Source organism: Saimiri boliviensis, chromosome 14, assembly GCF_048565385.1.
Source record: "Saimiri boliviensis isolate mSaiBol1 chromosome 14, mSaiBol1.pri, whole genome shotgun sequence".
Taxonomy (NCBI): domain Eukaryota; kingdom Metazoa; phylum Chordata; class Mammalia; order Primates; family Cebidae; genus Saimiri; species Saimiri boliviensis.
The window spans coordinates 9,050,014-9,075,377 of NC_133462.1; the positions used below are offsets into that span (position 1 = coordinate 9,050,014).

At 54.1% G+C, this 25,364-nt stretch overlaps 3 protein-coding genes across 5 annotated transcripts in view; 1 reads left to right on the forward strand and 2 right to left on the reverse strand.

Moving 5' to 3' along the window:
• The window catches only part of GYS1 (glycogen synthase 1), a 29,324-nt gene extending 27,017 nt beyond the window's left edge, over positions 1-2,307 (forward strand). For both annotated transcript variants that reach the window (XM_003940332.3, XM_003940334.3), the window contains 2 exons: positions 600-680; positions 834-2,307. In XM_003940332.3, the coding sequence (XP_003940381.1) occupies positions 600-680; positions 834-1,157 (405 nt within the window). In that variant the 3' untranslated portion in view covers positions 1,158-2,307. The remainder of the gene's footprint in view (positions 1-599; positions 681-833) is intronic.
• A 3,583-nt stretch (positions 2,308-5,890) lies between these two features.
• On the reverse strand, positions 5,891-7,462 carry FTL (ferritin light chain). The gene is made up of 4 exons (XM_010351047.2): positions 7,137-7,462; positions 6,829-6,975; positions 6,358-6,483; positions 5,891-6,186 (listed from the first exon to the last, which is right to left on the reverse strand). The coding sequence occupies exons 1-4, from the start codon at positions 7,236-7,238 to the stop codon at positions 6,034-6,036; spliced, it is 528 nt and encodes a 175-aa protein (XP_010349349.1). The 5' UTR covers positions 7,239-7,462; the 3' UTR covers positions 5,891-6,033.
• A 3,598-nt stretch (positions 7,463-11,060) lies between these two features.
• BAX (BCL2 associated X, apoptosis regulator) lies at positions 11,061-24,014 on the reverse strand. Of its 2 annotated transcripts, XR_012513797.1 has the most exons (7): positions 20,066-24,014; positions 19,440-19,491; positions 19,206-19,352; positions 18,770-18,905; positions 11,888-11,992; positions 11,556-11,713; positions 11,240-11,326 (listed from the first exon to the last, which is right to left on the reverse strand). XR_012513797.1 is itself a non-coding variant. In XM_039466871.2 (6 exons), exons 1-6 carry the CDS (start codon positions 20,097-20,099, stop codon positions 11,222-11,224), a joined length of 579 nt encoding a protein of 192 aa, XP_039322805.1. In that variant the 5' UTR covers positions 20,100-24,011; the 3' UTR covers positions 11,061-11,221. The 2 variants fall into 2 exon arrangements, 1 of the variants encoding a protein (XP_039322805.1); XM_039466871.2 differs by lacking the exon at positions 11,556-11,713 and having other exon boundaries at positions 11,061-11,326; positions 20,066-24,011.
• Positions 24,015-25,364: the final 1,350 nt, after the last annotated feature.

The following is a 25,364-nucleotide window of genomic DNA, read 5'->3' on the forward strand; positions in this document are numbered from 1 at the left end:
TTCGCTCTTGTTCCCCAGGCTGGAGTGCAATGGCGCGATCTCGGCTCACCGCAACCTCCGCCTCCTGGGTTCAGGCAATTCTCCTGCCTCAGCCTCCTGAGTAGCTGGGATTACAGGCACGCGCCGCTATGTCCCGCTAATTTTTTTGTATTTTTTTTTAGTAGAGACGGGGTTTCACCATATTGACCAGGATGGTCTCGATCTCTTGACCTCGTGATCCACCCGCCTCGGCCTCCCAAAGTGCTGGGATTACAGGCGTGAGCCACCGCGCCCGGCCCAAAACCCCGTCTTGAAATAAAATTTTAAAAAGGGAGAACATTGATCAAGGGTTCTCATTTGCATAAGGGTGTGACCAAAGAGGTGCCTGACTTGAGAATTCGGCCCCTGTTCCAAGGACGGTGGCTCAGAAACTGTCTATTCACAGCTCTGCTTATCTACATAAGGGGTGGTGCCAGGTGGGTCATTTGCATAGGGTCCAGGCTCAACGGTGCCGCAGTGTGCTCATCTGCATAAAGGGTGTGGCCAGGACACCCCCATCTTCTGCCTGGGGGTGGGGCCTGGGTCTCACGTCCTCTGCCCCCTCCCCTCCTTTCCCCTAGTACTACATGTCCGCACGACACATGGCGCTGTCCAAGGCCTTTCCAGAGCACTTCACCTACGAGCCCAACGAGGCGGATGCGGTGAGTGGACCCTGGATTTCTGCTTAGCCAGGAGCTGGGCCTGGGTGGGATGGGGGTCCCTCCCGGAGTGGGAAGGCCTCGAGGTGGCTGGAAGCCTGGGTAGGACTGAGGTCCTCAGCTCACTCTGGTTTGTACCCACATCCCCGTGTGCAGACCCAGGGGTACCGCTACCCACGGCCAGCCTCGGTGCCACCGTCGCCCTCGCTGTCACGGCACTCCAGCCCGCACCAAAGCGAGGACGAGGAGGATCCCCGGAACGGGCCGCTGGAGGAAGACGGCGAGCGCTACGATGAGGACGAGGAGGCCGCCAAGGACCGGCGCAACATCCGTGCCCCGGAGTGGCCGCGCCGCGCCTCCTGCACCTCCTCCACCAGCGGGAGCAAGCGTAACTCTGTGGACACGGTCACCTCCAGCTCGCTCAGCACCCCCAGCGAGCCCCTCAGCCCCACCAGCTCCCTGGGCGAGGAGCGCAACTAAGTCCCTCCCACCACACTCCCCGCCTCTCCTGCCTCCCTGCTCCAGAGAGAGGATGCAGAAGGGCGCTGCTCCTAAACCCCCCGCTCCAGATCCGCACTGGGCGTGGTCCCACCGTCCCCTCACCCAGTCCGCCAAACACTCCAGCCCCTCCAGCTCCACTTTCCGAGTTCCTGCACTCCAGAGTCCACAAAGACGTGCCTTTCTCTGGTTCCAGAATGCATAAGCCGCGCCCTGGAGTCCCCGGAGCCTGGACTGCTTCCCAGAGGCCAGGAATCTGCCGTTACTCTGCCGTGGTGCAAGAGGTTTTCGGAAACCTGGCATGGTGCTTTCGGGTCTGGGGCTCCTAGAGCCCCCATGTGGCTTGCAAATTCTACAGCATACAGAGCAGCCACCCTCTACCAAGTGCTGGAAACCACGTGGTGTCCCTGCTCATGGAGGAATCAAGTCCAGAGCCAGGGTGCTTTCAGAGTTTGAAGGTAACCGAGAGCAGATGGTCCTCCAGCTCAGCTCCAGAACTTGGGCTCTGTGATGGGCCCATGTTCTAGGCCTCCCTGGCCTGTCTGGCGCTGCCTAGAGGATCCCTCCATCTGGCTCCTGGCATCCTGTACACTTCGGTGCAGCCAGAGGTGGCAAAACCCCTTGGCTGCTCATTCTTTCTGGAGGGCACACAGTCTTGGTCCAGATGCCTTCCTACCTTTCTGGCCTTTTCTGGACCAGATCCTACTCCTCCTTTCTAAATCTAAAATCTCCCTCCAGGGAATGTGCCTGCAGGGGACGGAGCTGGCTGTCTGTCCCCCACTCCCAACCTGGCTTATTCCCAACTGTTCAGCCCACTGTGAGACCCGTGGGTTCTAGGTCCCGCCTTCTACATCTGGAACCTTCCCACTTTGCTGCATACTGGTCCCTTTCTCATGATCCAGAACTGAGGACACTGGGTTCCAGAAACCCCACATTTACCTTGAAGCTCTTCCATCCCCAGACTGTGTCCTGCCTCCAGCTTTGGTGAAAGGGAGGACCCCTCACCTCACACGTGCTGTGCTGTGTCTGCACTGCTTGGCTCTGCAGTTGGGAGGGGAGGGCAGGAGGGGTGTGATTGGGGTGTGCCCGGAGATGAGATGAAAAAAAAATACATCTATATTTAAGAATCCCAGGCGTGACTGGACATGAACACTTGGTGGGCCTGGCTCTGACGTGCCCCCAACCCCACCCCGTCCCTGGTGTGAGCTCATCTTCCTATTCTAGAGAGACTTGGATTGCTGTTCTAAAATTCCAGTGTCATGAGTGGAAGGTACCTCTGATTGCTTACTTGGGACTTGATTTGCAAGTGGCAAAAATTAGGCTTAAGACATCTTTGGGCAGGGTGCGGTGGCTCAAGCCTGTCATCGCAGCACTTTGGGAGGCCAAGAGATCAAGACCATCCTGGCCAACATGGTGAAACCCCGTCTCTACTAAAAATACAAAAAAATTAGCTGGGCATGGCAGCTCACTCCTGTAGTCCCAGCTATTCGGGAGGCTGAGGCGGGAGAATCGCCTGAAACCGGGAGGCGGAGGTTACAGTGAGCTGAGATCATGCCATTGCACTCCAGCCTGGGCGACAAGAGCAAAACTCTGTCTCAAAAAAAAAAAAAAAAAAAAAAAAAAAAAAAAAAAAAAAAAGACATAAAGGGGCTGTGTGACTGGGAGGAAGATCTGTAGGCCAGCCATGAGCTTGTGAACCTTGTGTAGCTTTGCCGTTTTTGTCTGTTTGTTTGTTTAGACTGCCTCTTGCCTTTCTCCCAGGCTGGAGTGCCGTGTGCAATCTCAGCTCACCGTAACCTCCACGTCCTGGGTTTAAGCGATTCTCCTGCCTCAGCCCTCTGAGTAGCTGGGACTATAGGGGCACACCACTACATCTGGCTAATTTTTGTATTTCTAGTAAAGACGCGGTTTCACCGTGTTGGCCAGGTTGGTCTCCCACTCCTGACCTCAGGTGATCCACCCGTCTCAGCCTCCCAAAGTGCTGGGATTACAGGTGTGAGCCACCACGCCCAGCCTGTGCAGCTATTTAAATTAAATGCAGTTTCTCAGTGGCACTAGCCATATGTAGGTGTTCAGTGGCCACATGTGGTTCTCGGCTACCCTATCTGACATCACAGATGGACAGCACTGGCTTAAAGCATGTTCCTAGGATTCTGGTCTGTGTCACTATCCTCTGGATGGTTCTATTTTGGGAAAAATCTTTTCCCTTTTATTCTGGTCTTCACTAGGCCATGTGTGTGTCTCTGAGCCAATCACTGCTCAGGCGATTAGAGGACTGATTCTCTGGATCGACACAGAAGCACTTCTGCCAACCCCACCCTTCCCCAGTCACAAATGGTCACTAGTGTGTGATGACAGGAACCGCATGGTCCTGAGCAGGCAGAACAACAGGGGTCCAGAGCCACGTTTTTGTTTTTTTTTTTTTGAGACGGAGTTTCGCGCTTGTTACCCAGGCTGGAATGCAATGGAGCGATCTCGGCTCACCGCAACCTCCACCTCCTGGGTTTAGGCAAGTCTCCTGCCTCAGCCTCCTGAGTAGCTGGGATTACAGGCGTGCGCCACCATGCCCAGCTAATTTTTTGTATTTTTTTTTAGTAGAGACGGGGTTTCACCATGTTGACCAGGATGGTCTCAATCTCTTGACCTCGTGATCCACCCGCCTCGGCCTCCCAAAGGGCTGGGATTACAGGCTTGAGCCACCGCGCCCGGCCCACTTTTGTTTTTGAGACAGTCTTACTCTGTCACCAGGCTGCATTGCAGTGGCCCGATCTTGGCTCACTGCAACCTCCACCTCCCGGGCTCAAATGATTCTCCTGCCTCGGCCTCCTGAGTAGCTGGGATTACAGGCGCCTGCCGCCACAGCCAGCTAATTTTTGTCTTTTTTGTATAGGTGGGGTTTTACCATGTTGGCCAGGCTGGTCTCAAAACTACTGACCTCAAGTAATCTGCCTACCTTGGCTTCCCAAAGTGCTGGGACTACAGGTGTGAACCACCACACCCTGCCACTTCTGTTTTTGACACGGGATCTCCCTCTGTATCCGAGTGGAGTACAGTGGAGCAATCATGGCTTACTGCAGCCTCCACCTCCCAGGCTCAAGTGATCCTCCCACCTCAGCCTCCCAAGTAGCGGGGACTACAGTCATGTGCCACCACACCTGGTTAAATTTTTTTTTGTAAAGAATAGGGGTCTCCCTATGTTGCCCAGGCTGATCTCAAACTCCTGGGCTCAAGTGATCCTCTTGACTAATACTAGGATTACAGGCTTGAACCACCCTGCCCCAGCCCCAGGGGAATGGAAGGGGAGGGATCAGGGCTGACACAGCAGTTTTGCAGCTTGGACCCAGCAGGTGCTTTTTAAAGCCCGTTTTGGCCGGGCACGGTGGCTCAAGCCTGTAATCCCAGCACTTTGGGAGGCCGAGGCGGGTGGATCACGAGGTCAAGAGATCGAGACCATCCTGGTCAACATGGTGAAACCCCGTCTCTACTAAAAATACAAAAAAAATAGCTGGGCATGGTGGTGCGTGCCTGTAATCCCAGCTACTCAGGAGGCTGAGGCAGGAGAATTGCCTGAACCCAGGAGGCGGAGGTTGCGGTGAGCCGAGATCGCGCCATTGCACTCCAGCCTGGGTAACAAGAGTGAAACTCTGTCTCAAAAAAAAAAAAAAAAAAAACCGTTTTAAGCTTCTTCAGTTCCCATTTGGAGAACCCAGCCAGAAGTTTCACATCCCATTTCTATGCGATGTGAACTCTAAACTCTAAACCCCTTGTCCAGCATTTCTTGGGCATCCATGTGTTCCTGGCCACTCAGCTCCACTCACCAGTTCCTCTCTGTGCGCCTGACATGGGGATTACTGAAGTACAGGCCGTCACCTCGGAGCTTTGGAGCAAAGACCTGAGTAAGCCTCCGGGTTACCACACAGGTTGCATAGCAATGGCCCGTCGTGTCAAAGGCCTAATAATGCCAACTGCCTCTCAGAATTGAGGCACATTTTTTTTTGAGTCTCTCCGTTGCCCAGGCTGGAGCGCGGCGGTGTGATCTCAGCTCGCTGCAAAAACCTCCATAAGGCAGACAAAATTTTCTTTGAGACAGAGTCTCTGTCGCCCAGGCTGGAGTGTCATCGCGCGATCCCGGCTCACTGCCAACCTCTCTCCCCGGGGTTCAAGGGATTCTCGCACCTCAGCCTCCCAAGTAGCTGGGATTACAGGTGCCCACCACCTTTTTTTTTTTTTTTTGGTATTTTTAGCAGAGACAGAGTTTCACCATGTTGGCCAGGCTGGTCTTCAACTCCTGACCTCAGATGATCCACCCACCTCAGCCTCCTAAAGTGCTGGGATCACAGCCACCACACCCGGCCATGGCACACAGTATTCAAGAGATTGGCATGATGCCTGGCCTCACCATCACCCATTAAATAGGGCTGTTTCTGGCTACTGAGACCTAACAGGTCTGTTTCCAGGGACCAACCTGAGTCTTAATTCAACTCCCTGAATTCTATCTCTACCATCTGGGACGGACAGTTAACAGCCAGGCAAGCAGAGAACCCTCAGGCTCAACATAACCCACAGATAGCTCTTGTCTTAGAAAAGATAAGAAAACCGGAGATACCGATGCCGCCAACGCCTTTTTCGCTGCTATCCCAATCCAGCCAGAGGCTCTCTGAGAACAGATACCACCTCATCTTCTGCACCACCACACCACACACAAAACCACCAGCTGCTTCAAATAGCTTTATTTCCATTTGGTCCAAGGCTTGTAAGGGTAGTTAGAAAGCTGCCTAGTGGCTGGAGGGAGAGGCTTAGGCAGAAGCCCTGTTAACTTTGCAAAGGCCCTTCATAAGTGGCTGGGCTCAGCAGGCTCTTAGTCGTGCTTGAGAGTGAGCCTTTCAAAAAGATACTCGCCCAGCCCAGCCTGTGGGCCGGCCAGCCTGCGGAGGTTGGTCAGGTGGTCACCCATCTTCTTGATGATTTTCACTTCCTCATCTAGGAAGTGACTCTCCAGGAAGTCACAGAGCTGAGAGAGAAGAGGAAGAAATTAGAAACCCAATCCCCGGAAAAGAGGGAGAGCTCCCAGTTGCAGATTGAAATATGACAGGTGTGAAATGTGGCTCTTAAGGAAATCTGCCCAAAGGGAGGCAAGGCTTGAGGGTATGGTTGGGTAGCCATGGATGCAGGGAGTCCTTACATGGGGGTCCGTGCGGGCAGAACCCAGGGCATGAAGTTCCAAAAGGGCCTGGTTCAGATTTTTCTCCAGGGCCATGGCGGCTTCCATAGCGTCCAGGGTTTTACCCCACTCATCTTGAGCCGGCTTCTATACAAGAGAGAAACGGCTCAGAATACACACACCCGGCACAAAGAACCAAAGCGACATTTCCCAAGAGTTGCTGGGGATCACAAGGACATGTGACGCTTGTATTTATCACTCCGCACTCAGTCCTATCTTTTACAACTACACCTATCGAAGACCACGCAGCGGTGTGGCCTGCCGCGTCTTGGGGGCACTGCACGACGTGAGACACCATTTCCAGCTGTAAGAACGCTTACAAAGCCGAACTCAATCTCCCAGAAGCCCACGCGACACCTAAGCCCACAAGCCAAGGCGCCTCGCGCGCACGGCCTGCTAGGAGACGTAGTCCATTATCCTCAAGCTAGTTACCTTGATGTCCTGAAAGAGAGCGCGGCCGCCACGCTGGTTTTGCATCTTCAGGAGACGCTCGTAGCCCTCGCGCTTCTCCTCGGCCAATTCGCGGAAGAAGTGGCTCACGCCTTCCAGAGCTACATCATCGCGGTCGAAATAGTAGCCCTGCGGGAAGAGATGGAGGGAACAGTGGTTAGCGGGAGGCGAGGCCAGGGGGAACCCCGCCCTCTGTTTACCCGACCGGACAAAGAAAGCAGGCGCGTGCGCCGAGGGCCGGAGGTGCGCAGTCGGAGGAAATTAGGTCCGGGGGCGTCCCGGGGACTCACCAGAGAGAGGTAGGTGTAGGAGGCCTGCAGGTACACATTGACCAGGTGGTTGACGGCTGCCTCCACATCGGTGGAATAATTCTGACGAATCTGGGAGCTCATGGTTGGTCGGCAAAAAGGAGCTAACCACAAAAACGGTGTTAGCAAGTTCCCAGAAGCAGGAGATGACCAAGAAGATGGTCCCGGAGGTTGCAACTGGAGAGGAAATTGGAGGGCGGTCGAAGGCTGGAAGAAAGAGTCCCCGGGATCTGTTCCGTCCAAACACTGTTGAAGCAAGAGACAGATCCGCGGGACAGCCGAACTGCTATGGGACGTGGCGAGGGCGGCTCCTTTTATAGTGCGCGGGCCCTAGGAGGAGGGGCGCGCGGGGAGGGAGATCGGCCAATCTGCGGTGTCAGGAGGCGGGACCGAAGGCCGTGCCTGACCAATCCGGAGCAGAAAGGAGTCTCAGCCCCCCCCGACCCGAAGCCAGGCGAAGTCACGCGCCTGTAACCCGAGGCTGTTGTGAAATGGGGGATGGGGGTTGGGGGCCCTGGGGCTGATTCAGGGAAGTGGAGGGTTTCATGGTCGGGGGAGGGGGTCCCTCTGGGAGCGAGAGTTTTATGGGAGCATTAAGAGCCCTGTGAACTGATGAGCCTGGGGTCCTGGGGGTGTCTCGGGAAAGTGAGTCAGATTCTGGGGTTTCTGAGGGCATGGATTTTTTCTGGAACCTTGAGTCGGGGGAGGGGCACCTCAGAGGTGCAGAGAGGACCTCTAGTTGCCCTAGGTTTGCGCTGCGAGATAAGGGGGTCTCGGGATCCTTGGGAAGTTTGAAAGGCTGTAGGCGAACCCCTGGGGATCTCTGGGAGACGGAGGGTTGGGGGGACTGGAGCCCTGGGGCTTACAGAGGTGTGGGTTCACGATACAAAGTCTGTATGTTTTTGGAGCCCTTCCAGAAGAGATCTTTAGGTCCTTGAGTTGCTCTGTAGCTTGGAAAGCGCAGTCGTTCTGGAGCCGTGGGGTTCACCCAGTGCGGGAAGCCCGGGAGGAGCATTGTACCAGGTGGGGTTGGCTGAGCCTTTGGGGATACTTTGGAGCTCTTTCAGGGGCCCAGTACTTTTCTGGGAGTGGACACGGGGAGGAATGCAGTGTCTCTTTCGGGCTTTGCCGTGTCTCTGGGACTGCGTTTCCTGGGGCCTGTTTTGAAGGCAACCCAGAGACTGCGAGAATTCTCCTTGGCCCTAAAACAGTCTCTCAAGTTGCCCCAGTGTCTTGGCTGACATGTGCTCCTTCAGGGCCACCAAGAGAAGCCCTGCGTTGTGTGGACCGATGGACGAGACATCTGTCGTCGGTTGCTGCGGATTTTTTAAGTGGGCCTGGTCCATGTTGATTTCTGGGAGACAGTTCGCACAAACCTTGACCCTACTTAAGCGCCCTGATGGAGGAAGCCAGTGCGCTGGGCAGGGAGCTGAAGCCACTGGGATGTGGGGTGTGAGGTCAGGTCCTGCCCTACCCTAGCGAGAGCCGCTCCAAGCAGCCCCGGCGGGACAGCCCCTGACCAAGGGGATCTGCAGATGCCCGGCCAGGCCGCTATCTGGGGTCCTTGTTGCAGGCAGCAGCTGCTGGGCTGCTGAGTCATGGTGAGCTCAGCGCGGGAAGGGGCTCCGAGGGGGACGGATGGGGGTGGGGCCCCTGGCTGACCTCATCCCCTTGGCACTGCCCAACTTTTTTGGTGGGACCCTCAGAATTAGGCCTGGCTCAGATCCAAGTCGGGCCCCCTCCCGCAAGGAAGCCAGCTGCGTGCTTTGTCTCTGTCTTTCTGGTTCCTGTCATGTTTTTTTTTTCCCTGGGATCCAGCCTGTGGCCATATTGTCTCCTCACTCTGGGAGGTGGCTCAGTGTCCACTCATTGACCCTCTGCTCCTCCTTCTCCCAACTTGGGGTCACTGGGGAGAGTCCATGGAGGAGGGGCAGCTGCCCACAGCACCGGTGTTGACTGTGGAGCCCGAGTTACTCATTCACCAAATATCATACCTCAGCCGAGACCTTCAGTCTGCAGAGGGGCCTTGGCGCCCATAGGTGGAGGGAGAGGAGGGGCTGAGAGAGGCAGGGTCTGAAGGCCATGGAGAACGTGGGGTGGGAGACAGAGGCCCAGAGAAAGAGACTCAGAGAGAGGGGGACAGAGACCTAGAGGGGGGTGACAGAGATGGGGGAGGGAACAGAGACAGAGAGGGGGACAGTGACCCGGGGAGGGACAGACAGAGATCCAGAGAGAGAGGGGACAGAGATTGGGGGGGGGACAGAGACCCCGGGGGTGGGAGAAGAGACCCAGAGAGAGGGGGACAGAGATGGGGGGACAGAGATGGAGGGATAGAGATGGGGTTGGGGACAGTGACCCAGAAAGAGGGGAGGTACAGAGACCCAGGAGAGGAGGACAGAGACTCAGAGAAGGAAGGGGAGAGAGACTCCAAGAGGAGGACAGAGACTGGGGGGAGGGGGGGACAGTGACTCAGAGAGAGAGGGGGGGAGGTACAGAGACTCAGAAAAGGAAGGGGAAAGAGACCCAGAGAGGGGACAGAGATGGGGGGGACAGACAATGGCAGGGACAGTGACCCAGAGAGAGAGGGGGAGGTACAGAGACCCAGGAGAGGGGAACACAGAGAGAAGAAGGGGACAGAGACCCAGAGAGAGAGGGGGACAGAGATGGGAGAGTAATAGGGATCCAGAGAGAGGGGGCAGAGGTCTGGGGTGAGGGAAAATAGGCCCAGAGAGAGGGGGCCAAAGGTGGGGTGGGAACAGAGACCCAGGAAGCAAACACCAAGAGAGAGAAGTGGGGACAGAGACCCAGGGATGGGAGGGGGTAAAGACCCAGAGGGGAGCGCTGGGCGCGGTGGCTCACGCCTGTAATCCCAGCACTTTGGGAGGCCGAGGCGGGTGGATCACGAGGTCAAGATACCGAGACCATCCTGGTCAACATGGTGAAACCCCGTTCTCTACTAAAAGTACAAAAAAATTAGCTGGGCATGGTGGCACGTGCCTGTAATCCCAGCTACTCCGGAGGCTGAGGCAGGAGAATTGCCTGAACCCAGGAGGCGGAGGTTGCGGTGAGCCGAGATCGCGCCATTGCACTCCAGCCTGGGTAACGAGAGCGAAACTCCGTCTCAAAAAAAAAAAAAAAAAAAGACCCAGAGGGGGACAACAGAGCCTGAGAGAGGGGGCGCCAGAGACCCGTGACTGTAGATCCCACATCCGCTAACCCTCGTCCTCCCTCCGCCTGTGTCTACGCTCACTGGGCCGCTGAGAGGGCAGCACCTTCTTCCGGCTGTTCTTCTCCAGGGGGCCCCACCCAGCTCTGGGGCCAGACCAGCTTCCTCCTCCTCGGCCCGGCCCTCCAGCCTTTTGGTTTCCAACCAGGTCCCTCCGTCTCCGTCCTCAGCCCAGCTCAGGGGGCCTCTCCAGTGGGCCCTCTCCTCCTGGTGTCCTCAGCCAGCGAAGCCGCCACCAGATTCCAGCGCCCTCCCATCCTTCCTCCCCCACCGCTGTTCTCCAGCTCAGTAAAGATGCAGCCTCCTGAGGTCCCCTGTGTGACACTCCAGGCTCTGGTCCTCGGGTGGCTGCTGTGCTTCCCCCCACCTACCAGCCCGCTTGGGCCCGCCTCCATCCGTGCACAGATCATCCCTGGCTGTGACAGATATGCCACCAGTCACCCTCCTTTCCCCTCAGGATCGTGGGCCCCTGCAGGGCAGGGCCAGAACCAACTCATCCCTGACCCACAGACCCCAGGGCACCCCAGAAAAAGATGACAAGGGAGTGGAGAGAGCCCCACGCCCGGGCAGGTGGAACGGGCATCTCTAGGTGGGACTGGCGTGGGGCGGTGGGCGAGGCCAGCCCAAGACCTGCTCTCCTGATGCACCGGGGAGCGGGGCGAGTGACTCAGATGCTGAAGTGTGTCCCGAAGGAGGTTTATTACCCCCTCCAGACCACTCCTCCCCCACCCTCCCCAATAATTACAAAAGTAAGAAAAATGCCCACGTCTCCCAATCCCCACCCCTCCCGGAAAAATGCCATAATTTATGGAGGAAAAACAGTCCAAGGCAGCTGGGGGCCTCAGCCCATGTTCTTCCAGATGGTAAGTGAGGCGGTGAGCACTCCAGCCACAAAGATGGTCACTGTCTGCCACGTGGGTGTCCCAAAGTAGGAGAGGAGGCTATCCTGAAGAGAAGGACATCAGTCGCTTCAGCGACTCGGCCAGGGGCAGCCCCTGGGCGAGCACAGGAGGATGAGGGAGGGAGGAGGAGGTCAGAAGGCGAGACTGGAGTCAGGGGACTAAGATGAATGGGTATTATAAAGAGGTGGCCTCGCCGGGCGCGGTGGCTCACATCCCAGCACTTTGAGAGGCTGAGTCGGGAGGATCGCTTGAGGCCAGGAGTTTGAGACCAACCTGGGCAACACAGCCAGACCCCTTCTCAGCGAAAAAAACAAAAGCAGAGTTGGCGTCAGAGGGCCATCAATGAACTTGGGTGATTCCAGATGCAGTGGAGGCTCCAGGCAGGGGAGAAGGCACTCATCAAGTCACAGTCACAGTGAGGTCAGGGGTCACTAGGTCAGCAGGGTAGAGGAATCAGGGGTTGATCAGACATGTAAGGAAACACATTATAGACCACATCTGATGATCTGAGGACGGGCAGGGGCACCACTGTGACCTGCTCCGGAAGGCGCAGGGTCCCAGAGGAGTCGGGGCGGGGGGGGTGCAGGAAGGGTTGAGGGTCTCACCCAACCACCCTGGTCTTGGATCCAGCCCAACAGCCGCTCCCGGAGGAAGTCCAAAGTCCAGCCCATGATGGTTCTGATCAGCTCGGGCACCTTGGCACACAGGGCCTGTGGGGAGTAGAGTAGGTATTAGGGACTGAACCTTGTCCCCACTGCCTGGAGATAGTGTCCCCAAGCCTCCTTTCTCCATTCTTTGCCTCCCCTCACAGATTTCTGCCACCCACAACTGAAGTCAGCTTCAAAAACTGTAAACATGGCAGGGTGCGGCGGCTCATGCTTGTAATCCCAGCACTTTGGGAGGCCGAGGCGGGCAGATCACCTGAGGTCACGAGTGCAGGATCAGCCTGGCCAACATGGTGAAACCCCAACATGGTGAAATCGCTCGTTTCTGGCTAAACTAAAAATACCAAAATTAGCTGGGCATGGTGGCAAGCACGTGCAATCCCAGCTACTCAGAATGCTGAGGCAGAACTGCTTGAACCTGGGAGGCGGAGGTTGCAGTGAGCCCAAACTGTGCCGCTGCACTCCAGTCTGGGCAACAGAGCAAGACTCTGTCTCCAAAAAAAAAAAAAAAAAAAAAAATGTAAACAAGATCATGTCTCTGTCAACTGCCCCACCCCGAGCACCCCGTGGCTCCTCAGTACCCTCAGGATGAAGACCCGGAGGCACAGCGCAGCCCACAAGGCCTGTGTACCGGCTCCGGCCTGACCTGGTTCCACCTTTCCACTTCCTTTTTTGGGCCTCGCTGAGCTTCTTCCATTTTTTTTTTTTTTTTAGAGACAGTCTCACTCTCACCCAGGATGGAGTGCAGTGGCGCAATCTCAGTTCACTGCAAGCTCTACCTCCCAGATTCAGGCAACTCTCCTGCCTCAGCCTCCCAAGTAGCTGGGATTGCAGGCACCCGCCATTGCACCAAGCTAATTGTTTTATATTTTTAGTACAGACAGGGTTTTACTGCTAGGCGCAGTGGTGAGTGCCTCTAGTCCCAGCTACTCGGGAGGCTGAGGCTGGAGGATCACTTGAGTCCAGGAGTTCTGGGCTGTAGTTCACTATGCCAGGTTGCCTAAGGAGGGTGAACCAGCCCAGGTCGAAAATGGAGCAGGTCAAAACTCCCATGCTGATCAGTAGTGGGATCCCGCCTGTGAATGGCCACTGCACTCCGGCCTGGGCAACAAGGCGAGACCCCGTCTCTAGGGGGGGAAAAAAAAAAAAAAAAAAGACAGGGTTTCACCATGTTGGTCAGGCTGGTCTCAAACTCCTGACCTTAGGTGATCCACCTGCCTTGGCCTCCCAAAATGCTGCAATTACAGGTGTGAATCACCACACGCGGCCCCATTTAAAAAAATTTTTTTTCCATTCCCGTCAAATTCTTCCTGCCTTCCTATCCTGCTGACCTGGTGACCCCCGACCTCACTGTGACTGTGACCTGATGAGTGCCTTCTCCCCTCCCTGGAGCCTCCACTGCCTCTGGAATCGCTCAAGTTTCTGGCTACACAGGCTTCGACCAAGCAAACTTTCAGAGCTCAGGGCAAATGCCACTTCCCCAGAGAGGACCGACCCGTGCCTGTGGACTCCTGACCAACTCTCCCAACTCCTGAGACTTCTGCAGCCTTTATCTGGCCACTTCTGTCACTCCCAGCTCTGTAGGCGGCCCCGCCCTCACCTGAACTGCTATTCCCCTCACCTCCCATGTTCAAGCCCCATCAGCTCAATCTTGAAAACACATCAAGATATATCCCTCCCATTAGCTGGGTGTAACTGTAATCCCAGCTACTCGGGAGGCTGAGGAAGAATTGCTTGAACCCAGAAGATGGAGACTGCAGTAAGCCGAGATCATGCCACTGCACTCCATCCTCGGTGACACAGCAAGACCCGGTCTCAAAAAAAAAAAAAGAATTCTGGTAGGACTTGGTGGCTAATGCCTATGATCCCAGCACTTTGGGAGGCCGAAGTGGAGAGGTCACCTGGGGTCGGCAGCTCGAGACCAGCCTGACCAACACGGGAAAAAAAACCCCGTCTCTACTAAAAAAAGCCGGGCGTGGTGCGGCATGCCTGTAATCTGAGCTACTTGGGAGGCTGAGGCAGGAGAATTTGCTTGAACCTAGGAGGTGGAGGTTGTGGTGAGCAAAGATGGTGCCAATGCACTCCAGCCTGGGCAACAAGAGTGAAACTCAGGCTGGGCGTGGTGGCTCAGGCCAGTAATCTAAGCACTTTGGAGGCCAAGGTAGGTGGATCACGTGAGGTCGGGAGTTCAAGACTAGCCTGACCAACATGGTGAAACCCCGTCTTTTTTTTTAAAAAAAAGAAAAGAGTGAAACTGTTTCAAAAAAAAAAAACTTCCAAAAATATCCCTTCCTGGGCTGGGTGCAGTGGCTCACACCTATAATCCCAGCACTTTGGGAGGCCAGGAGTTCAAGACCAGCCTGGCCAGTGTGGTAAAACCACATCTCTACTAAAAATACAAAAATTAGCTGGCAGTAATGGTGCATGCCTATAATCCCAGCTACTCAGGAGGCTGAGGCAGGAGAATCCCCTGAACCCAGCAGATGGGGGGCGGGGGAGATGGGTGAAGGTTGCAGAGCCGAGATCATGCCATTGCACTCCAGCCTTGGCAACAGGGTAAGACTGTGTCTCAAAAAACAAAAAAGAAATACCCATTCCTGTTGGAGACCAGCCTGGGCAACATAGCGAGACCCCATCTTTATAAAAAAGGCTAATGAAACAGTCAGTGGGGCGTGGTGGCACATTCCTGTAGTCCCAGGTACTCTGGAGACTGAGGTGGAAGAACTGCTTGAGCCCAGCAGTTCAAGGCTGCAGTGAGCTCTAATCAGTACTGTATTCCAGCCTGGGCAACACAGCAAGACCCCACCTCTTTTTTTTTTTTTTTTTTTTTTGAGACAGAGTTTCGCTCTTGTTACTCAGGCTGGAGTGCAGTGGTGCGATCTCGGCTCACCGCAACCTCCACCTTCTGGGTTCGGGCAATTCTCCTGCCTCAGCCCCCTGAGTAGCTGGGATTACAGGCACGCGCCACCATGCCCAGCTAATTTTTTGTATTTTTAGTAGAGATGGAGTTTCACCATGTTGGCCAGGATGGTCTCGATCTCTTGACCTCATGATCCACCCACCTCAGCCTCCCAAAGTGCTGGGATTGCAGGCTTGAGCCACCGTACCCGGCCTCTTTTTTTTTTTTTAATTTGAGACGGACTCTCACTCTGTTGCCGAGGCTGGAATGCAATGGCGCGATCTAGGCTCACCGCAACCTCCACCTCCCAGGTTCAAGCAATTCTCCTGCCTCAGCCTCCCAAGTAGCTGGGATTACAGGCACGTGCCACCATGCCCAGCTAATTTTTTGTATTTTTAGTAGAGACGGGGTTTCACCATGTTGACCAGGATGGTCTCAGTCTCTTGACCTCGTGATCCACCCGCCTCGGCCTCCCAAAATGCTGGGATTACAGGCTTGAGCCACCGTGCCCGGCCTGTTTTTGTATTTTTAAGTAGAGACAGAGTTTCATCATGTTGGTCAGGCTGGTCTCCAACCCATGATCTCATGATCCGCCCGTCTCAGCCTCCCAAAGGGTTGGGATTACAGGAGTGAGCCACTGTGCCCAGCAACCCCATCTCTTAAAACAAAAAAAAACTCCTCCTACATCTGCTGCTACCTGGGCCTGGGCCTGTTATCTCTCTCTTTTTTATTATTATTATTATTATTTTTTGAGATAGAGTTTAGCTTGTCGCTCAGGCTGGAGTGCAATGGCACGATCTCAGCTAACTATTAACCTCCGCCTCCTGAGTTCAAGGGATTCTCCTGCCTCAGCCTCCTGAGTAGCTGGGATTATAGGCATGTACCATTATACCTGGCTAATTTTGTATTTTTGGTAGAGATGGGGTTTCTCCATGTTGGTCAGGCTGGTCTTGAACTCCCGACATCAGGTGATCTGCCTGTCTTGGCCTCCCAAAGTGCTGGGATTATAGGCATGGGCCACTGCGCCCGACTGGACCTGTCACCTTTCAGCAGGACTATTACAGGTACCACCTCCCCAGCCTCCTTGCTTCTGCCCTTGTGCCCTAAAATCTCTTTTTGGCCAGCAACAGCCAGGATTATTTCACCACCACCCCCGCTGTATTATCTTATGAGAATCTTCATGAAGAAAAGTTAAAAGAGTTTCATAGTTATAAACCATATAGCCGCCACCTAGATTCTACAATTCACATTTTGCGCCGGGTGCGGTGGCTCACGCCTGTAATCCCAGCACTTTGGGAGGCCGAGGCAGGTGGATCACGAGGTCAAGAGATCGAGACCATCCTGGTCAATATGGTGAAACCCCGTCTCTACTAAAAATACAAAAAATTAGCTGGGCATGGTGGCGTGTGCCTGTAGTTCCAGCTACTCAGGAGGCTGAAGCAGGAGAATTGCCTGAACCCAGGAGGCGGAGGTTGTGGTGAGCCGAGATTGTGCCATTGCACTCCAGCCTGGGTAACAAGAGCGAAACTCCGTCTCAAAAAAAAAAACAAAACATTTTGCTATACAGACAGACCCCAGCTTATGATGGTTTGACTTACAGTTTGGACTTTACTATGGGTTTATCAGGGCACTGAACGCATTTTCAGCTTATGTAATTTTCTTTTCTTTTTCTTTGACGGAGTTTCGCTCTGTCGCCCAGGCTGGAGTGCAGTGGCATGATCTCGGCTGACTGCAACCTCTGCCTCTCAGGTTCAAGCAATTCTCCTGCCTCAGCCTCCTGAGTAGCTCAGACTACAGGTGCACACCACGATGTCCAGCTAATTTTTTGTATTTTAGTAGAGACGAGGTTTCACCATGTTGGCCAGGATGGTCTTGAACTCCTGACCTCAGGTGATCCACCCGCCTCAGCCTCCCAAAGTGCTGGGATTGCAGGGGTGAGCTACCACACCCAGCTCTTAATATTTTCAATTTATGATAGGTTTACGAGGATGCAACACCATTGCAAATTGAGGAGCATCTATACTTGCTAGAATAATCTCTTAAATTTATAAATCAGGTCACATCACTTCCTTATTTAAAACCAGCCAATCACTCCCATCACACTCAGAGTAAAGCTAAAGGCTTTCCAGGTCAGGCGCGGTGGCTCATGCCAGTAATCCCAGCACTTTGGGAGGCCAAGGTGGGTAGATCACTTGAGGCCAGGAGTTTGAGACCAGCCTGGCCAGCATGGCAACACCCCATCCCTACTAAAAATAAAAAAACTAGCCTGGCATGGTGGTAGACGCCTGTAATTCCAGCTACTTGAGAGGCTGAAGCATGAGAATCGCTTGAACCTGGGAAGCAGAGGTTGCAATGAGTTGAGATGGCACCACCGCACTCCAGCCTGAGCAAGAAAGCAAAACTGTCTCCAAAAAAAAAAAAAAAAAAAAAAAAAAAAAGGTGGAGGGATTATCTGAAGTTGGGAGTTTGAGACCAGCCTGAGCAACATGGAGAAAACCTGTCTCTACTAAAAATACAAAATTAGCCAGGTGTGGTGGCGCACGCCTGTAATCCCAGCAGTTTGGGAGGCTGAGGCAGGCGGATCACCTGAGGTCAGGAGTTCAAGACCAGCCTGGCCAATACAGTGAAACCCCATCTCTACAAAAAAAGAGAAGTCTTTCCATCAGCCCAAAAGACTATACATTCTGGCCCTGCCCAACTGTGCCCTCCTTTCCCACCCTCTCTCCTGTTCAGTCTGCTCCAACAGCACGTGCCTCCTCTCTACCGTCAAAAGATGAGTCTCTGTCCTACCTCAGGGCCTTTGCACCCACTGTTCCCGCTACCAGGTGCCCCTTCCCCCGTCATATAGGTCACTGCATCCTTCTTGTCGTTCTAATTCCTGCTCTTAGATGTCACCTGCTCTTAAAGGCTTTCCTGGCTGGGTGCAGTGGCTCAGGCCTGTAATCCCAACACTCTGGGAGGCTGAGGCAGGCGGGTCATTTGAGGTCAGGAGTTTGAGACCATTCTAACCAACATGGTGAAACTCCCATCTCTACTAAAAATACAAAAAAAAGTTACCCAGGGATGATGGCACACACCTGTAATCCCAGGTCTCCCCTCGAAGATTTCTGCCACCCACAAGTAGGCTTCAAAAATTGTAAACATGGCTGGGCGCAGCGGCTCATGCCTGTAATCCCAGCTACTTGGGAGGCTGAGGGAGGAGAATCACCTGAACCTGGGAAGCAGAGGTTGCAGTGAGCCGAGATCGAGCCATTGCACTCCAGCCTGGGCAACAAGAGCAAAACACCAAAAAAAAAAAAAAAAAAAAAAAAGGCTGGGCAGTGGCTCATGCCTGTAATCCCAGCACTTTGGAAGGCTGAGGCAGGCAGATCATGAAGTCAGGCCTTTGAAACCAGCCTGGCCAACATGGTGAAACTGTGTCTCTAGAAATAAAAAAAAAAAAAATTAGCTGGGCATGGTGGCGCACACCTGTAATCCCAGCTACTCAGGAGGCTGAGGCAGGAGAATCACTTAAACCTGGAAGGTGGATGTGCCAGTGAACCAAGATTGCGCCACTGCACTCGAGCCTGGGAAACAAGAGCGAAACTCCATCTCAAAAAAAAAAAAAAAAGAAGTCTTTCCTGACCACTCTGCTAAATCACACCCGCTACTTTACTTCGCCCTGCACGGAAACTCCCTGAGAGTAGGGACGTAGCCTGCTTTTATGGTGCTGTGTCCTGGGTGCCAAGTGCAGGCCTGGTACGTTACAGGCCCGGTAAATGCTTGTTGAATGAATAAATAATGGAGCCGACCCCCAGTGCATGGCCATCTCTCTCCACACCCTCTGTGGTTACTGGACCACAGCAGGGGTAGGTCCCACGATCCCCAGGTCCTTACAGGTCTGAAGGGAGCGTCCCTGGGCTCACTGCCCTGCAGCTGCCCACCTTGAGCACCAGTTTGCTGGCAAAGTAGAAAAAGGCGACAACCCGGCCCCAGTTGAAGTTGCCATCAGAGAACATGTCAGCCGCCACTCGGAAAAAGACCTCTCGGGGGGAGTTTGTGTCCACAGTGGCGATCATCCTGCAGGAGAGAGGAGGACCGATGCTGGGGAGCCGGTACAGGCAGACGGTGGAAATTCCCACATCCACCACACACCAAAGATGAGGAAACTGAGGCCCATGCCAGGCTGAAATGAAAAGCAACCGGCCAATGGGGGCAAGGGAAGGGGACGAGACAGATATTTAACAGGGCGGGAAAATGACTCCCTAAAGGAGGGTTTTTAAATCCTGACAGAAGGAGGGTTGGAGGAGAATGTGGGGCTGGGACTCCTGTGTTCTCAGGAGCCCCATGATTGGACTCCTGGGTCCCGGGGGCCCCCACCTCTGCAGCTCCATGTTACTGTCCAGTTCGTCTCCGATGCGCTTGAGACACTCGCTCAGCTTCTTGGTGGACGCATCCTGGGGCACCGGGTCCAGGGCCAGCTCGGGTGCCTCCCCCCCGATTCGCCCTGCTCGATCCTGGATGAAACTAGAGTGGGAATGGAGTGAGGGTGCAGAATCAGAACGGGGTGTCACTCCTCAAATCTGTGCCCCAATAATCAGACCTCAAACTCACCCCTGAAGCAAAAGGGCCCCTGTCTTCATGATCTGCTCAGAGCTGGTGGGCCCTAGAGGAGAAAGGAAGGGAAGAGGTGCCTGGACTCTTGGGTGCTAGGGGATGGGAAGACTGTGGAGGTCCACGGTCCCTGAGGGAGGACAGAGCTGGGGACCCTGGACGACTGGGACCCTAGCAGATAAAGTGACGGAGGCCCAGACAACTGAGTCCGGGTTGGAGAAAGGCCAGCAGGCTAGGCCTGTATCCTGCACTCTCCCGCGGGGGAGAGGCTAGCGGAGCACCAAACGCATCCAGACCCCTGGCCTGAGGGGGCAGAGGCCAGACCCGCCCCTCCCACCAGCGCCAGAGGCAGGAAGTGGTGCGGGCGACAAGCCCGGGCCTGCCCGGGGGCTTGGATTCTGAGATCCCCTGGTTCTCGGGGATCCGAGAGCGCCAGACAGGCAGGGATCGGGGCACGGGGAACCGGAGAGCCGGGAACCTCCGAGGACGTAGGGGCAGCGCCCGATCCGGGAGTTCCTGCCCCTCCGTGCTTGGAGATCGCACGGCCCCAGGCCGGTAAGAGGGATCCTGGGACCGGCCGGCGAGGGGAGCTCGCCCTCCTTCCGCCCGACTGCCTCCCGCCTCACCCTCGCCTCTAGGCTGCTCCCCGGACCCGTCCATCACCGCTGCTCCCGCCGCCGCCTCTCGCCGGGTCCGCGCGGGCGGCCGCAGCGCGCCCCGGGTCACGTGAGCGCCCCGCTGAACGTGCGTCCCTCACGTGGTCGCCCCGCAAAATGGCCGCCGCGGGCGGCTGCCCCACAGCGCCGCCGGGTCACGTGACCGCACCTGCCTCGCTCCCTCGGGAGGCTGGGTCCCGTCACGTGACTGTCCGACACGGCTCTCCCCAGGCGCGCCCGCCGCGGCGCCCTTCCGACGGCCGCCCGGCCAGTCCCCGCTCTCGCCTTCGTGTATCCAGGCACCAGTTTCAGACGTTTCGGGCAGGGTTGGGCTCTCCCCGGCACAGAAGCGAAGACTCACGGGCCCCAGATAGCGTGCTTCCAGGCAGGACGTTGTAGATGACTAAAGGCTGAGTGGTTTTTTGTCTTTTTTTATTGTAGAGACCTAGATCTCTCTAGCTAGCCCAGGACCAGGCTTCTAACTTGTGAGCTCAAGAGATACCCTGGCCTCAGCCTTCCCAAGTGCAGCCTTCCCCTGGAGCTACCGCGCCAGGCCTGCTTTTCTGTTTTTATTTTGTTTTGTTATGTTTTCTGAGACAGGATCTTACTGTGTTGCCCAGGCTGGAGTGCAGTGGTCCGATCATGGCTCACAAGCCTCCCACCTCAGCCTCCTGAGCAGCTGTTAGATTTTTTAAAAATGTTTTATGGAGCCGAGCACGGTGGCTCACACCTGTAATCCCAGCACTTTGGGAGGCCGAGGCGGGTGGATCACGAGGTCGAGAGATCGAGACCAGCCTGGTCAACATGGTGAAACCCCGTCTCTATTAAAAATACAAAAAATTAGCTGGGCATGGTGGCGCGTGCCTGTAATCCCAGCTACTCAGGAGGCTGAGGCAGGAGAATTGCCTGAACCCAGGAGGCGGGGAGGTTGCGGTGAGCCAAGATTGCGCCATTGCACTCCAGCCTGGGTAACAAGAGGGAAACTCCGTCTCAAAAAAAAAAAAAAAAAATGTTTTGTGGAGCCGAGCACGGTGGCTCACACATGTAATCCCAGCACTTTGGGAGGCCGAGGCGGGTGGATCACGAGGTCAGGAGTTCAAGACCAAGATGGTGAAAGATAGTCTGTACTACAAATACAAAAATTAGCCGGGCACAGTGTCAGGTGTCTGTATTCCCAGCTACTCGGGAGGCTGAGGCAGGAGAATGGTTTGAACCCGGGCAGCAGAGGTTGCAGTGAGCCAAGATCGCTCCACTGCACTCCAGCTTGGGTGACAGGGTGAGACTCTTGTCTCCAAAAAAAAAAAAAAAAAAAAAAAAACATTTTTTTATTGTGTGGAAATGGGGGTCCCTCCATGTTGCTCAGGCTGGTCTCTGAACTTCTAGGCTCAAGCCATCCTCACACCTTGGCCTCCCAAAGTGCTGAGATTACTGACTTGAGCCACCTCACCCAGTTATGGCTCTTGAGGGTTTGTGTAAAAATAAAAGGAATATGAAGTTCAAAAAGTGGTAGAAACTCATCTGTGCTGATAGATCAGCAGGGTATGGAGGGGAGGGGCCACAAGACAGACTCCCTGGGTGTCCCAAATGTGCCATATTTTGATCTGAATGGTGTTTGCATGAGTATACACATATTATTATTATTATTATGAGACACAGTTTTGCTTTTATTGCCCAGGCTGGAGTGCAATGGCACGATCTTGGCTCACTGCAACCTCTGCCTCCCAGGTCCAAGCAATTCTCTTGCCTGAGCCTCCCAAATAGCTGGGATTATAGTCATTCGATAACATGCCCAGCTAATTTTGTATTTTTAGTAGAGATGAGGTTTCACCATGTTGGTCAGCCTGGGCAACAGAGTGAGCCTCTGTCTCAAAAGAAAAAGAAAATTAGCTGGATGTGGTGGTGTGTGCCTGTAGTCCCAGCTACTTGGGAGGCTGAGGTGGGAGGATCAGTTGAGCTTGGGAAGTCCCCGTCGAGGTGGGCTGTGATCAATCATGCCACTGCGATCAGCCTGGGGACACAGTAAGCTGCTTTCCCAAAAAGAAAAAGAAAAAGCCTGGCCAGGCGCGGTGGCTCAAGCCTGTAATCCCAGCACTTTGGGAGACCAAGGCAGGTGGATCACAAGGTCAAGAGATCGAGACCATCCTGGCTAACATGGTGAAACCCCGTCTCTACTAAAAATACAAAAAATCAGCTGGGCATGGTGGCGCGTGCCTGTGATCCCAGCTACTCAGGAGGCTGAGGCAGGAGAATTGCCGGAACCCAGGAGGCGGAGGTTGCGGTGAGCCGAGATCGCACTCCAGCCTAGGTAACAAGAGCAAAACTCCCTCTCAAAAAAAAAAAAAAGAAAAAGAAAGAAAAAGAAAAAGCCTGGATAAAGGGGGAGGGTAGAGTTTAGGTGACAATCCAATGATAGCTTAGAGCAAAGCAAGGTCAACATCGGGTCAGGACTGTGAAGTGAAACCAGTGTCCTGAATTCCTGGAAACATGTGAAATGTTGCATCCAGAAACCCTTCATCTGAAGCTCTGCACCTGCGTTGGAAATCAAGGCTGCTACTCTGTATCAAGTGGCTTAGATCCTGCAAGCAAGAATGGGCTGTTTCATTTTTACTGATAGAATTTCCAACAATTTATGAGTGTAGAGAACAAAGTTTCTCAGTGAGTAGGAAAGCATGTCTTGGCACAGGGGCTCATGCCTGTAATCCCAGCACTTTAGGAGGCCAAGGCAGGCGGATCACCTGAGGTCAGGAGTTCGAGACCAGCCTGACCAACATGGAGAAACCCCATCTCTACTAAAAATACAAAAATTAACCAGGCATGGTGGTGTGCTCCTGTAACCCCAGCTACTTGGGAGGCTGAGGCAAGAGAATCGCTTCAACCTGGGAGACAGGCTGCAGTGAACAGACATCGGGCCATTGCACTCCAGTTTGGACGACAGCTGACTGTCGAGCTGGACTCCATTTCAAAAAAAAAAGCATATCCTTGAGAGAAATAATGCTTCCTGTTAACTTTGCGGCTGGCTTTGTATGTGTTACTCCATTCCAATGAGATAGCCCTCTCCCAGCCGGGCATGGTGGCTCACACCTGTAATCCAAGCACTTTGGAGGCCAAGGTGGGCGGGATCACCTGAGGTTGGGAGTTCAAGACCAGGCTGACCAACGTGGTGAAACCCTGTCTTAAAAAAAGAAAAGAAAAGAAAAGAAAAATAAAGAGCCCTCTCCTTACCCCAGTTACAGAGAAAGAAAGAAAGGGCTTTTAATGCAGCTGCCTGTCTCTGAACAGTATAGCCACTGAGTGAGGGAATACACTTTTTAGCTAATTGTGAAGTAAAAACTTCATTTTATTTATTTATTTATTTATTAGAGGCCGGGTTTCACCGTATTGGTCAGGCTGGTCTCAAATTCCTGACCTCGTGATCTGCCTGCCTTGGACTCCCAAAGTGCTGGGATTACACGCATGAGCCACCATACCCAGGCTATTTTTATTTATTTATTTTGAGACAGGGTCTCCCTCTGTCACCCAGGCTGAAGTGCAGAGGCACAGTTGTAGCTCACTGCAGCCTCAACCTCCTGGGCTCAAGGGATCCCTCCACCTCAGCCTCTGGAGTAGCTGGGACTATGCGTGTGTGCCACCATGCATGGCTAATTTTGTATTTTTTGTAGAGAGAGGGTTTTGCCATGTCGCCAAGGCTGGTCTCAAACTCCTGGGCTCAAGTGATCCACCCGCCTTAGCTCCCCACAGTGCTGGGACTACAGGAATGCATCACTGTGCCTGGCTAAAACTCTTATTTTTTATTTTGATTTTTACTTTTTTACCCCCCACACCCCTGGCTAAAACTCTTTTTTTTTTTTTTTTGAGACAGAGTTTCGCTCTTGTTACCCAGGCTGGAGTGCAATGGCACAATCTCGGCTCACCGCAACCTCCGTCTCCTGGGTTCAGGCAATTCTCCTGCCTCAGCCTCCTGAGTAGCTGGGATTACAGGCACGCGCCACCATGTCCAGCTAATTTTTTGTATTTTTAGTAGAGATGGGGTTTCACAATGTTGACCAGGTTGGTCTCGATCTCTTGACCTCATTATCCACCTGCCTCGGCCTCCCAAAGTGCTGGGATTACAGGCTTGAGCCACCACGCCCGGCCGAAACTCTTTTTTTTTTTTTTTTTTGAGACGGAGTTTCGCTCTTGTTACCCAGGCTAGAGTGTAATGGCGCGATCTCGGCTCACCGCAACCTCCCCGCCTCCTGGGTTCAGGCAATTCTCCTGCCTCAGCCTCCTGAGTAGCTGGGATTACAGGCACGCGCCACCATGCCCAGCTAATTTTTTGTATTTTTAGTAGAGACGGGGTTTCACCATGTTGACCAGGATGGTCTCGATCTCTCGACCTCGTGATCCACCCGCCTCGGCCTCCCAAAGTGCTGGGATTACAGGCTTGAGCCACCGCGCCCGGCCTTGAAACTCTTTATGATAATAAAGGTGCCGTATCAAAACTATTAAGCCCACATGGAGTCTCACCCCCAGGTATTCATGACCCTGCGTGGTCTCCACCCACACTGAATAGGGCTAAACAGTGTGACCGAGAGGCTGCCGTGGGAACGACAGAGCATGATGTCGCAGGTCAGGTCATAAAAGTCACTACAGCTTCCACCTGGCTCTCCTTCAGATCATTTCCTTTAGGGAAAGCCAGCTGCCATGCTGTGGGGGCACTCAAGAAGTCACACTCTGGCGAAACACGGGTGGTAAGGAGCCAAGTCCTCTGGCCAGGTGAGTTAACCACTTTGGAAGGAGACTCTTCAGCCCGTCAAGCTTTCAGGTGAAGACAGCCTTGACCAACATGATGACAGCAATTTTCAGGCCGACCCTGAGCTGCAGCCACCCAGCTAAGCCACCCATTAATTTATATTTTCTTGGCCGGGCGCGGTGGCTCAAGCCTGTAATCCCAGCACTTTGGGAGGCCGAGGCGGGTGGATCACGAGGTCAAGAGATTGAGACCATCCTGGTCAACATGGTGAAACCCCGTCTCTACTAAAAATACAAAAAAATTAGCTGGGCATGGTGGCGCATGCCTGTAATCCCAGCTACTCAGGAGGCTGAGGCAGGAGAATTGCCTGAACCCAGGAGACGGAGGTTGCAGTGAGCCGAGATCGCGCCATTGCACTCCAGCCTGGGTAACAAGAGCGAAACTCTGTCTCAAAAAAAAAAAAAAAAAAATTTATATTTTCTTTTTTTAATCTTTTTTTTTTTTTTTTTTTGAGATGGAATCTCAGTCACCCAGGCT